At 47.7% G+C, this 13,304-nt stretch overlaps 1 protein-coding gene across 2 annotated transcripts in view; it reads left to right on the top strand.

Annotated features, from left to right (window-relative positions):
• Nucleotides 1–13,304, top strand: part of ETS1 (ETS proto-oncogene 1, transcription factor) — a 114,046-nt gene that overhangs the window by 80,829 nt on the left and 19,913 nt on the right. For both annotated transcript variants that reach the window (XM_060160756.1, XM_060160757.1), the window contains 5 exons: nt 251–370; nt 2,175–2,375; nt 5,329–5,406; nt 6,313–6,561; nt 10,902–11,162. In XM_060160756.1, coding sequence (XP_060016739.1) covers nt 251–370; nt 2,175–2,375; nt 5,329–5,406; nt 6,313–6,561; nt 10,902–11,162 — 909 coding nt within the window. The remainder of the gene's footprint in view (nt 1–250; nt 371–2,174; nt 2,376–5,328; nt 5,407–6,312; nt 6,562–10,901; nt 11,163–13,304) is intronic.

Genomic DNA, 13,304 nt, shown 5'->3' with positions numbered 1-13,304 from the left:
CAGTTATTTCTCAGCTTGTCTTCTTCAGACCATTCATGCTCCATGATATTTTATGGGTGGTTAATTACCTAGTTAGTTTTATCTTTAAAATTGAGGTATAACTGACATGTAACCTTATGTTAGTTTCAGGTATACAACATAATGATTTGATATTTCTGTCTATCGCACAGCGATCACCACCACCCGTCTAGCTAATGTCCATCACCTACTTCGTTTTTGTTAGTATTCATGTGCTATTTTTTCCTTACAGATATGGAATGTGCAGATGTTCCACTCTTAACTCCAAGCAGCAAAGAAATGATGTCTCAAGCCTTGAAAGCTACTTTCAGTGGTTTCTCTAAAGAGCAGCAACGGCTGGGAATTCCAAAAGGTAGGTTTTGTAGTTGGAAGGAGAGAGGATGGGATCAGACTTTGAGGTATGGGTAGTTTTCTCACCTGTTGAGTGAGATAGACATTATTACTCAGCGTGCTTCAGTCAGCAGCCACAGATCGTTGCAGACCTCTGTTGGAACAAGCATAGACGCATACTGATGCTCCTTCATCTCCCAGGCTTGCCCCTGCCATCTTGGTTTTAGGGCAGTGGTGCCCAAACTTGTTTGCACATTAGACGGGGGATCGTCAAAAAATTCCACAGTCCAGGTCAGGTCCCAGACCAATTAAGTCACAATTGCTGGTCGCATCGGTAATTCTGAAGCTTCTCAAGTGCCTCCACGGTACAGACAAGTTTGGAAGGCATGGCCTTGGAGTCATTCTGGGCCGCCATTGGATGAACTCGATGACCTGCATTTCTGGGAATTTACTCTTTTCTTTTCCGTGTCCTTTGGTGAAATGTGTTTACCTTTGGGTGTTCTCATCCAAAAGGGTTTATTCAGGAATGTAAGGGGAAGTGACCTGCGTTGTCAGAAAGGAAAACTGATGGGGGAAGACTTAAGCCTTGACCAAGCAGCATTTCCTGAACAGTTGAGAGTAGAAAGAACACTTTTCTATTGAGTCAGAGAAACAAAAGCTGTCTTTAGACCAGGCTAGTGCTACTGCTGCATGAGAGGCTTCCACCCTGCCAGACGAAAGCCTTTGGTAGATTCTATGAGTGTATCTGTCCACCTTTCCACGTATTCTACTTTCCCACAAACCTCAGCTGACAGCAATGCCCAATCACAAGGCAGAATACAGTGAATTCTGACCACTGGGTTTTCCAACATCTCATAAAGTCATCGTCTAGATTGAAGGGGGTGACCTTGAGAGCAGGCATGCTGTAGGCATCACAGCCTGCCATCATCTGAGCTCTTTAAGTGTCATTAGCTGGTGTAGTCATGTTAAAACAGGGGTCATGCGTGAAGATTATATGTCGTCTGTCCTACGCTTCTACTCAACGCAGGGCCTGTGATGTGTATATATTTTGAAGGGTATCTGGTATAATACAGGTACCTAATGATGTCGTTATTACCAAGTATCATTCGAATGGCTTACTATTACTAATTGCTCTGATGAGTACAGTCAGCCCTCCCAGGGCTCCTCGTTGGCAGATTCAGCCAACCACAAGTCGGATTCGGTTGGTTGAACCTGCAGATGCAGGAACCCGCGGATACAGAGGGCTGACTGTACCCTAACCTGCCCTCTTACATAAGGGAGATGAGCATCCACAGATTTTGGTATCCGAGGGCGTTCGGAAACCAATCCTCCTTGGATACCCAGGGACAACTGGGCTAGCCATGATTAAGATAAAAATAACTAAGCATAATGGTCTCAAGTAAATTATAAGAGTTAAGAGCAGGGAGAGGTGAGTGCAAAGTCCAGAGCACACTTGACTTTGTTATTATTGCTGTTAAAGAAGTCATTTGTTCCCTTGTCCCAGGCTTTAAAAAAGTCTGATGGAAATAAGGCAGTGAAAGAGGAGATCCCTGGAATCTCGGTCTGAAGATTCTAAGGGTGGAGAATTCTCTGCTCCTTTCTAGCTGATGACAGTGATCTTCTAGCTGGCAAGATAGAGAAGATGGGGCTGTTGGATGCGGGGGTGGGGGGGGGCAGGGTTATGGAAGATGCCCCATCAGGCATTCCTAATTCTGTGAATCCGAGAACATCCTCAGTGAAGGTCAGATGCTTTCGTATTGTCTCTGAGGCTCGGGGAAGAGTTAAGAGCTCGATCTGCTGGAACGTCATTTGATCTCTCCCCGCAGACCCCCGGCAGTGGACAGAGACCCATGTTCGGGACTGGGTGATGTGGGCCGTCAATGAGTTCAGCCTAAAGGGTGTGGACTTCCAGAAGTTCTGTATGAATGGGGCAGCCCTCTGTGCGCTGGGGAAAGACTGCTTTCTCGAGCTGGCTCCAGACTTCGTTGGGGACATCTTGTGGGAGCATCTGGAGATCCTGCAGAAAGGTAAATGCATGGGGGCAGGGTGAGGTGGGAGCCGGGGGGGGCGTGGCTTTGAGAGTAGGTCCAGGAGCGTGCCCAGTGGTGCAATGTCGATGCCATCACCTGGGCATCCAATCACAGCACGGCGTCGACAGTGCCTGGTAAATAGCAGGTGTTCCATAAATGTTAGTTTCTTTTTCTTCTGTGTACTGGAGGTTCCAGTTTTAATCTTTAGCTAGTCTCTACTCCTGAAGCTTCTTGGTATGCAGAGTTCTGATCCCAGACTTTATCTTAGACTCATGTACTGTTTGAACAAGCAGTGCCCACAGCCAGCAACAAGAGAGTTTTTCTTTCTTTCTCTCTCTCTCTCTCTCTCTTTTTTTTTTTCCTGATAATCTTAAGACACACTGTCTTGATCCACGGCCACATCCAAGCTTCGTTCCTCAGAGCTTCTTAATAAGCAGGCTTCTCTGCCCACTAACTAGATTGGAATTGCAGTCGCGAGGTACACCTTTTCCATCTGGAGCAGAAACTGGGGTTATGTCAGGACGCCGTGTTGCAACCTTGTAATGACATGGCCTCCCCTACCAGCCTCTTCCAACCTTTCTGGACCAAGTGACTCATGTACCACAGTCCTGGCTGAGTATAGAAACAGCAGCAGGCGGCAAACTTGGGTGTTTTTGCGCTTATTTTTCTGAATTTCTTCTTAAAATAAATTGCAGTTACCAGCAGTCAGCAGTGCCCTCCAGCTGACTGTAAGCCTAGAAGCCTGTTGCCCTCTCTGACCCAGGCCCACCCTTTCCCTGTGGTCACCAGCTCCAAGCCCTGGCGCAGACGCGGTGACGGGGGGGGGGGGCAGGGAGCAGAACTCGGGCTTAGCACTTTTATTCCATATAATACCTTCCTTTGTTTAAGGATATTTTCCACTCTGCAATGCCCAGGAGAGACCCAAATTAGACTCCTCTGGGCACAGAAGTGTTATCTTTTTCTTTTTTCCCCTTCCCTTCAGCTTCTACTGAAAAAGAAATATAAGCAGAGTCGAGAACTAGGTGAATCTAGCCTTCCCCGAAGCCACGCCGTGATCTCGGTGTAACTGCACACAAACCACTCACACGTGTTGACGTGAGCACCTGTGTATAGAGGGAAAAGAGACAGCAGGCTCAGAACAGATCTGATGCAAGCATTGGCTTATAAACACAGCAGTGGGGGGCGGGGTACACCAGACTGTGTCGCCCCAATATATGCTGCTAATTCACCGTTTCCCTCCAGTCTTCACCCTGGGGCAGCAGCTGTCCTGGAGTGTCTAAACCTGCCTCTGATCAGTTATAACTCATCTGTACAGCACCTCCTTGTTTCCAAAGTGCTTGAAACTGCGTTTTTCTCATAGGACTCTCAAAACAACCCTGGGACATGGGAAGGGCATGTTCTCTCGGTGTCCTTGTCTGTAAAACGAGGACAGGTTAGGTGGTTTCCTCAACATCACTTGCTTCCTTAAACCTAGGTCTTTTCACTCGAACTTCCTGTCCTGTGTTCTTTGTGTAGTGATGGGGACTCGTGGGGTAGCTTCTGGCCTACCTTCCTGCGAAGGAACAATACAAGCAAATTTAGGAGAATTGGGAAATAATGGAGTGGGTTTGAGAACATCTCACAACATTTTCAAGGGAGAGAGGCAGGAGGATCGTCCTTCTTCAGGTCCTTGAACAACTGAACGTGATGTTTGTATTGAGGCTACAGCTTTTGTTCTGTGATTAAACTAAGGCAACCCAGCGCCGAAAAAACATAGCTTTTCTGGGTGGGGTGGCAGGCCAAAGGTACAGGGGCTGTTTCAATCTGATAAGCTGCTGAAGCCGAGTTTAATCATTTTATCTCAGCTGGGAACTGTTTTTCTGTGCAGGCATAAACTTGTTTTCCCAGCAGTCTCTGCTCCCAACAAGCTATCAAATACCTGAGGAGAAACCCAAACCAACCCTCTGTCTTTATGTCTGATTCTTACAGTGAAACGTAATCATACTGTGCCATGCGACGGTCAGGGGCCACCAGCAGATTCCAGGGTCATTAGACGATCCACAGGCTCACCTTAGTCCCATGGAGAGAGCCTTCCTCTGCTTGGGTGCCTTCATCTATGTTCCATTCTCATTCCTACGGAGGTTGGCACCTGGACAGGAGTGTGGTTATGTGGCTCTTCTCTCTCTTTGTATGAGCCCTGTCATATTTCACTAAGTAGAGTCACCTTACTAGCATCTTATCTGGGCCTGAACTTGACATTTGAGGGCCACAGAAAAAACACAAAACGAAAACCAGACATCTGGGGCTTCCCTGGTGACGCAGTGGTTGAGAGTCCGCCTGCCGATGCAGGGGACGCGGGTTCATGCCCCGGTCCGGGAAGATCCCACATGCCGCGGAGCGGCTGGGCCCGTGAGCCACGGCCGCTGAGCCTGCGCGTCCGGAACCTGTGTCGGGAGGGGCCACAACGGTGAGAGGCCCGCGTACCGCAAAAAAAAAAAACCACCAGAAAACCAGACATCTGTTGGAAGAAATGGAGGCTCTAAATCTACCTGTGTAGAGATTGTCCTGTATTTCTGAGAAGCTTTGGACCTGATCGGGTTGAGTATTGGTGGCTGATTCTGGTAAGCTCCCAAGATGCCTTCAAGTCTCGGCTGCTGGCGGCACACGCATGCATCAGAAAGGCGGTGAATGCCTTCCCACCCCTTAGAGGTTACTCACAGAATGCGCTTTCCAAGATACTAAATCCCATTCTGCAGCTCCTGGAATCATAAACGTAGCCATCCTTTAGTGAGCTCGTCTCTAGACAAGGCCCCCGTCAGGGGAGACTCCGACACCAGCTCAGTCGGTGGACATGCAGATTTCTGCGAAGAGGGGCTGAGATCACTGTGGTCCTTTTGTCCAGGGTTCTCTTCGGCTGAGCACTGCTTGCACGCTGACCTCTTTGTTTCATCCCCTCCCCTGTCTGTTGCAGAGGATGTGAAGCCGTACCAAGTGAATGGAGTCAACCCTCCCTACCCAGAGTCGCGCTATACCTCGGATTACTTCATTAGTAAGTTCAGCCCCTGCTCTTCCCCTCTCTTCCTGTCATGGGAACTGAGGAAAGGATCCCTGTCCTAGGCCATCTCAGGCCCCTGCCTGGTAATGCTACAGAAAATAATATTTCCTTAAATGTAGACTCTTGGTTGTTTTGCTCTTCCCACAAGCACAAGGCTTCAGCCTATCTGCACATTTTATTCACCTGCACGCACCTACACCGGGGTCTTTCCCATGTCTTCAGCATGAAGGTCGCACAGACTTGCCTCCAAACTCTTATGTGCCCCGTGGTGGCCATCAGAGGTTCGGGTTAGGGATTTTGCCCTGGACCTTGTTCTTTCCTTTTTTCTGGTAGATGTGGCAGCACTTCCTCTGAAGTCCTTCCTCCAGAGCATGCCCTGCAGCCTCAGGAACGTCAGGCCTTCTCCTTGTAGTACCTTATCCCTCACCAGGCTGCCTGGGTGGCCGGAGGGAGAGAATTAGCCCCGGGCTGTGCTTATCTGATGGCTTTGCTTTCAAAGGGTGTCTTAAGCAGGTTTATTTTCACTTTATCTTTTTACTATTATGATTTTTATCCTAACAACAACAACGAGCTTATTGTGTGCTAGAAATGTGGGTAGGCTTTTTCCACGTATGCTGTCATTGGATCTGCATCGCAACACCCCGAGGAAGGTTGCCACCATTCCTATTTTCGAGATGAAAAAATCAAGTCAGAAAAGGGAAGTGTCTCGTCAAGGGCCACGGCTCTTGAGTAGTGGCGCAAGGTTGAAAACCCAGGCCCTTTCCACTTAAAATATTTTTCTTGCATTCCCAAAGGTAGTCAGCTTGTTTGACATTGCGGGGCCCTTGTAAATGGGGAGGAACGGCCTGTTTCCGGTACGCATCTCTCCTCTCTCCAATTGCCCATGCTCTGTGTTTCCAGGCTACGGTATCGAGCATGCCCAGTGTGTCCCTCCATCGGAGTTCTCCGAGCCCAGCTTCATTACAGAGTCCTACCAGACCCTCCATCCCATCAGCTCGGAGGAGCTCCTCTCCCTCAAGTATGAGAACGACTACCCCTCGGTCATCCTCCGGGACCCTCTGCAGACGGACACCTTGCAGACTGACTACTTTGCCATCAAACAAGAAGTGGTGACCCCAGACAACATGTGCATGGGGAGGACCAGTCGTGGTAGGTCGGATTTCCGCTCTAGAAAATTCTAAGAATTACCTGAGTTTGTGAGCTCTCCAGGTCCCACTTTTTCCCCCTCGCTCTTAGCCCCGGGCATTCCTGAGTTTTAGCCTTTCCGTCTTAGAATGTCTAGATATTAAGAACTTTGTATCATGGAATGTTAGCCAAGTCCTTCATGATGACAGAGGCTCTGGGTCCATGGTGGAACTGAAATCTGGCAGGAAGAACAATCGCCTTTCTTATGTGGGTAAAACATTTCACCACGTGATAGCTTCAGGTGCTCGTGGCTCTTTTCGAAGGTATGCGTTATTTTCTTGGAGAGGATTTTGCTTAAGGAGGACACAATCACATAAAAATGATTTCAGAGACCCTCCTGGAGAGCCCACATCATCCTGGTGTTCCAGGTATTCCCGGTCAGACTGCACATCCTGGCTTGGTATCTGAATGACCTCTGCTTCTCAGCCTGGGCTTCCTAGCCTCCTGTGACTTCTTTGGTTTGGGAAGATAGAAGATGGTTAACCAACAGCTTATTTGGAACCCGTCTTCAGCAGTGTGGTGAAAGGGTGTATTTAGGTAGAGGACCAGGGAAAGAGGCGGCCAGAGGCTTCCGGAAGAAGGTACTCTTGTTGCCATGACTGTTATGGCAATGATAAAATACTCACTGACAGTGAAATAAATGGTTCAAAATAGAGCTGGCTGACTTTATAAAGCAAAAAAGGTTAAGTATGCCCAATTTTTAAGATCAGGACGTAAACATTCAGAGGCACGGCTCACCTAGTGACGTGTCCAGATTGTTTTGTTTCTGACAAAAGTGCAGTCCATCGTAAAGAGGGACTTGTTCATCCAGGAAGACCTATAGCTGATTTCTAACAAGTTGAAAAAGATGACTATTCTGATGGATAAATGGGAGAGAAGTACAGACAGGAAGAGGACAGGAGAAAGCCCTTCCGAGCGATGCTTGCGAGGCCTTTGGTCACGGAAGTCGGGCCTGGCCGCCTCGTGGTGATTTCTGCTCAGTGATGACCCTGCTCCTCTCCTCAGTGAGGCCCCAAAGGCCTCACGGGCCGCACACATTGTCATCTCCTTCAAGTGTTCAGGTGCCTACTTCCTCCCAGCAGGCCTTGAGATGACCAGCAAGCCTGCAGAGGGAAAGTCCCCAGCAAAATCGGAACCTGTAATCTGCCTTCTTGCAGCCCCGGGGTGTTTGTGTTTCAGACAGAAGGGGATGGGTGGGACCAGCTTTGCCTTCCCCTTTCTTCTTTATTTTTGGATGCCGGTCTATTTAAATACTTACACATATGTGTACCTTTTTTCTCAGGCGGGTCACAGCAACAGAGCGCCTTTCTTTCTCACGGGGCTTCCTGTGCGTGTGTGATGAGGCTGAGTGTGCGTGGGGACTCAGCCGTGGTGTTACTTTGGACAGATCTGCTGCCAGGTCCTTTACCAGTTGCATCTGGCTTTGCATTTGTGCAATTCCCCCTTCTCCCTCTCCTTCTCTTGGTTTTTGGTTTTGGTCCCCACCCGCCCCGCGACCCCAAATGAATCCCGATGGACCAGACGGTGACCTGCACAAAGGGACAGGAGGGCTTTCTCTCTGGCCTCCTTCTCCCTCACTCGCACCAAGCTTCACACCACACAGACTTGAAGGGGAGACCGGTCCGTTCACGGTTGCTTCTGGCGAGTTAGAAGTGCCGCAGACAGGATGTATTCTAGGGGCTGATTGGCTCTGACGTGGTAGGATCGGTCTAGACTGAAAGCATCACTGTGAGCTGCTCGTTATCAACAATCATCGTAGTGTTCGTGTACTGCATTAGGGTATAGAGTGCTTCGATGTTCCACTTCTTTGGACTCGGAGAGCTGTCTTCTTTGTGCTAGTCTGTTCAGTGGGCCGCCGTTGTCCTCCCCAACCCACCGTTCTGGGTGCTCCGAGGTCTGTGTGGTGGAATAGCTTTGGAAGGACCTCGCTGAGACATTTCTCAGGAAAGCCAGCTGATGGATGGCGTGGAGCTTCCCTGCGTGAGCACAGTAGCCTAACCGAGTGTCTAATCCAGTTGGAGTCAACCCATTTGGGGAGAAAATACCCGTAAATGATGGTTCCCAGCTCCAGGATTGTGAAAGAGAGCTAAAATGAAAGTAGCCTACTGCTATAAACTGCAACTCTCCACAGACTTGCATTCGGTTCATGTTTGAGCGGCTGCCAGAGAGTGGTTCTGGCCTCGTTTAGTGCCCTTGCTTATTGGGACTCCTGGGAAGCTCAGCTGTCTTGCATGTGAAAATTCCAGTCTCTGTGCCCTCCAGATATAAAAATGACTGAGAGAATCATCCCAGGGACGTTTGAGTATAACTACAGCCTCGACATCGGTGACTTTGTGGGAGTATTCTTCATGAAAATATAAACTTTCTTTCTTAGGTTTTTGGTATGTGTAAGATGGATAGCGGGTGTGAGCAAATACCTTTTCATGAGAGACCACAAAATTTCCTGTTCTATTGAAAAGGAGCTGTTGCCTTCTTGGTTGGGGGCTGTTTTCTTGAGTCTTTTAATGTGAATTTCTGGAAGGGACAGTCCCTTCTTTTTTTATTTTTAAAATATTTGTATTAGAGTAGAGTTGATTTACAGTGTTGTGTTAGTTTCAGGTGTACAGCGAAGTGAATCAGTTATAGGTATACCTATATACACTCTTTTTCAGATTCTTTTCCATGTAGGTCATTACAGAGTACTGAGTAGATAATAATAATAAAAAGTTGCAAATATGACAGTGGACTGGGTAGGCGGGGTCGATGATTCCATGAAGCTCTTCCATGTACCTACCTTCTGGGGATTACCCTTCTTTGAATGAGTGACTGGAAGAAAGAATGAGATGAAGCAGCTAAATAACTATGTTTCTGTTCCAAGCTGCACTGGAGGTGTTAAGAGGTTCAGGAAATCTACAAGGGGAGATTATGCAAAAATTACATATTTAACTGAGTATCTTTTATCTGGGGTTAAAAAAAATTTGTTTTTGGAAGCAATGTATCTTCCTTCTTAATTACTGTATATTTAATTTTGGTTTGGACACCAAGATTAAATATTTGAATTTCACTGGTTTAACGAATTCCCTCTGTTATGAAGGGGAGAATACACCAGAAACATATTAGTATTACGTTGTGTATGCCAGCCCTTATTCTGGGATTGAAATTTCATGGTAGACCAGCCAGCCCTGACTCACAGGTATTTCTGCATACACATTTGTCACATCCTTTGGCTTCTTGAATTTGCTGAGGTGGCCATTTAATCTCCCATGATTTAATTTAGGTTGCCTGGAAAGTATCTGGAAATAAAACATAAAAAAATATTCCTGTGAGCCTTTTCAGTAGTTAGATGCATTTATTTTTGTCCCCCCCCCCCATTTTGTTAGGCTCCTTTTTAATGGCATTTTCGCCAGTGGAAATTTCTCTAGCAGCTATTATGCAATCCTAGCAGCTGTTTATAACCTGGTTTGGGAAATTAATGAACTTGCATGATCTTGTGGTCAGTTAAGAATGCCTTAAGCAACTCATACAGTAAAGGATTTCTGACACTGCTGTGGACCTTAACTCTTTAATCGACTTCTTTGTTTTTTATTGCCTACGTTTCCCTAATAAAGTACAAATTTCAAGTACAAAGCTGCACTTGGAGAGGATAAAGAATATGGATTTCTATTTAGAAGAGTGATAGTGTTTGCTTTTTTTAACCTCCTGGAAAAAGCATATCATAACTTCTTTCTCTGTTTGAGAAGGCACAGAGGCAGTACTGCATTTATTTCATTTTAAAAGAGTGTTTGGAAGAAAGGCTAAAAAATAATATTTTAGTTCCAAGGTCAAGGAAGGTCAATCTGCTCTTAGTCTAATGGAATTTTTTTTTTCTCATGACCAGAATATTTTGCCAAATGGGGCCTTTTGAAATCGTCTCCCTGGCTTGAGTTAGGATAGGGAATGAATTGGGCCTGACACTGCTCAGATTTCCTCATCTACTCATTGGGTCTAATTCATCAGCCAGAATCCCATCATAGCCGGCATGATTCTCAGCCTGTAGGTTTCTGGCTCTGGAATTCTTGCGGTCCCAAACACTGCTGTCTCCCTCTGGCAGATGGAAGCTGCGCCCGACTCTGCATCTCTGTCCTAGGGGCTCTGGAGCAAGACGAGACCACGCAGGGGGCTCGCAGACTGGGCCCAGGCAGCCCCTCCTCCCCAGAGCAAACCCACACGCCTCCATCCCCACCGGCCACTCCCTCCATCCGTCCTGCGCATCCTCACCGAGAGGGTTTCACAGTGTCTCTTCCCATCCCTCCTCCCTGCCCTCCTCCCACCTCCTCTTCCTCCAGGCAAGCTCGGGGGCCAGGACTCCTTTGAGAGCATAGAGAGCTACGATAGCTGCGACCGCCTCACGCAGTCCTGGAGCAGCCAGTCATCCTTCAACAGCCTGCAGCGCGTCCCGTCCTACGACAGCTTCGACTCAGAGGACTACCCAGCCGCCCTGCCCAACCACAAGCCCAAGGGCACCTTCAAGGACTATGTGCGTGACCGTGCTGACCTCAACAAGGACAAGCCTGTCATCCCTGCTGCGGCCCTGGCTGGCTACACAGGTAGGCGCCCGCCCCGCCTCCTGCTCGCTGAGGGTGGGCTCCCTGGAAGCTTCTGTGCACATTCCCAGCCCCTGAAGCCAGCCTCTTTCTATCCGGGGGGGTGGGGAGAAGTAGACTCGGAGAGGTTGGGTTAGGCTCTCAAGCCACTCTGTGAATAGCCATTGGCTTTTGGAAGCAAGCAGTGTCGTTCTGTCCCAAGGGATCCTTTCCAGGATTGGTAGGGAAAACTGATATTTTGGATATTTACCCCACGCTGGGAGAAGGGAACTCTGTTGATTTGGTGTTTCTGGAAGCTCTGCCTTGTGGTCTAGCATCAAAGGACTTCTCGCCTGCTCTTGGGAGGTCTCTCTAAACCCAAAACCAGCAGTGGCATCTCTCAAAGCCATCACGGAATGGCCTACACCCTGGACTCATCTGCAGTAGAATCCTCAGTATTTGGCCGGTCTCTCCAATGGGAACAGTGCCCTCAGTCACCGGACACTCTGGCCGGATCCTGCCCTATGTAGGAAACCTTTCTTGTCGCTTAGCTTTACTGTTGATTTTTTTCCAGGAGTGAAAGTTGTAGTAGTGGTGACCGAAGAAATGTCACAGAGGAAGGAAGATGTATGTTGAGAGTCTGGGCTTTGATTGAGAATCTGGTATTAGAGCAAAATGATTCATTGTCCAAGCAAGGTGTGGCCCATAGGCTGTCTAGCTCTGGAAGGGTTTGAAGAGTATATCTGACAACTGTTCAAGGAGCAGACGCATGTTAATGATCAGACCCTTTCTGTAAGATTGTCGTGTTTTGTAAACATTAGAAATTGTGTCGCGAGCAGAGCTTATTTTTAAGCTTGGATGACACAGCTGTGACCTTGCCCTCTGTTCTCTTACAGTTTATCCACCCTGGACAGGTCACTGGTGGGGACCCTCTGTATGGATGAAGACAGACAGCAAAATCTGTGTTTCTAGTGACGTGTCTGTCTGATCTGAAGAGTGTGCTGGATCCCTGTTCTTGTGTGAGGGAAATCTCAGGTCTTTACTAGGAAAGCCAGCTGACCTTTGAGAACAGCGCACATGCTTAGAAAAGTTCCTCCTCCTTCAAGGATCAGGGGGGTGTGTGTCTTTTACGTTGCATTCTTCCAGCTCCCCATACAGTTCAGTGCACGGATAGGTGCTCAGGAGCTAGGTCTGGATTTTGAGGTAGCGATAAGGTCTGTATATAGAGTCATGGGCCAGAAAGGAGCTTAAAGGTTCCCTACTTTCTTCTTGCTGCAGTATCCCCAAGTCCCTGCTGGACCATCACGAGTAGATGGGAACTTGCTGCTTTGCCAGGGAGTTCCTTCCCATCTTGGGCAGCAGACAATGAAAGTTTGCCCTTTTCCATTAATGACACCTGGAATAAGGAAAGTATATAAAGTCTCTTTCAATATGCACAGGAGTGCTGGCTCCTGTAATTAAACTCTTAGGTATTTTAAGAACTGGACTCCAGTTGGATACACTGATGAAGGAGGAGAGAAGTGCTGCTTGATTAGGAGGAGGAGAGGCCGGGGCAGCTCTGACATGACTCTGGGCTGTGGAGGCGGCAGGCGTCTCTAAGTGGCTGTACTTGCTTCTGTTCTTATGGCGCAGGTTACACTCGGCTCTGTTGTTTGCCCAAGTGTAAAGGCCACCTCTTCTCCTCCTTCTGCCCTAGCTTCCAGGACCAAATCCTCAACTTAGTTTCTCCCTATTAAAGGTCCTGCCTTTTTCCCTCTGGCGTAATCTCCACCATAACCACCATTACCAGGCACGATTATAATTTCTCCCATATGACAATTTTCATCATTCTCTCTCAGCTTGGTGTACAGTTCTGAACATGTTGCTAGTTAAGGCGGTTTTGTGGATAATGATATTAAATAAACTGACTTTAAGTTCTAAAGTTTGGGTTCTGGCCAAAGAGAGTCTTATGATTTAGGTCAGCCTTCATGGGAAAAGATTCTGTTAAGGATTCATGGCTACACTCCAGAAAGTCTAGAAGTTTCTAGAAACGGTGAACGCCTCATCTCCACCTCAAATAGAAACTCCTCTGAAAGTGGTGTATATATATTAGTTATTGGATTTCATAGGTGGGAGAAGCTTGCAGAGCTAATAGTCTACAAGAGTGATTTAAAGGGTTTTGACTGA

This window comes from Lagenorhynchus albirostris, chromosome 9 (assembly GCF_949774975.1).
Source record: "Lagenorhynchus albirostris chromosome 9, mLagAlb1.1, whole genome shotgun sequence".
NCBI classification, from domain to species: domain Eukaryota; kingdom Metazoa; phylum Chordata; class Mammalia; order Artiodactyla; family Delphinidae; genus Lagenorhynchus; species Lagenorhynchus albirostris.
Note: the sequence above shows the minus strand (reverse complement) of the source record. Positions and strands in the feature narration are given on the sequence as shown.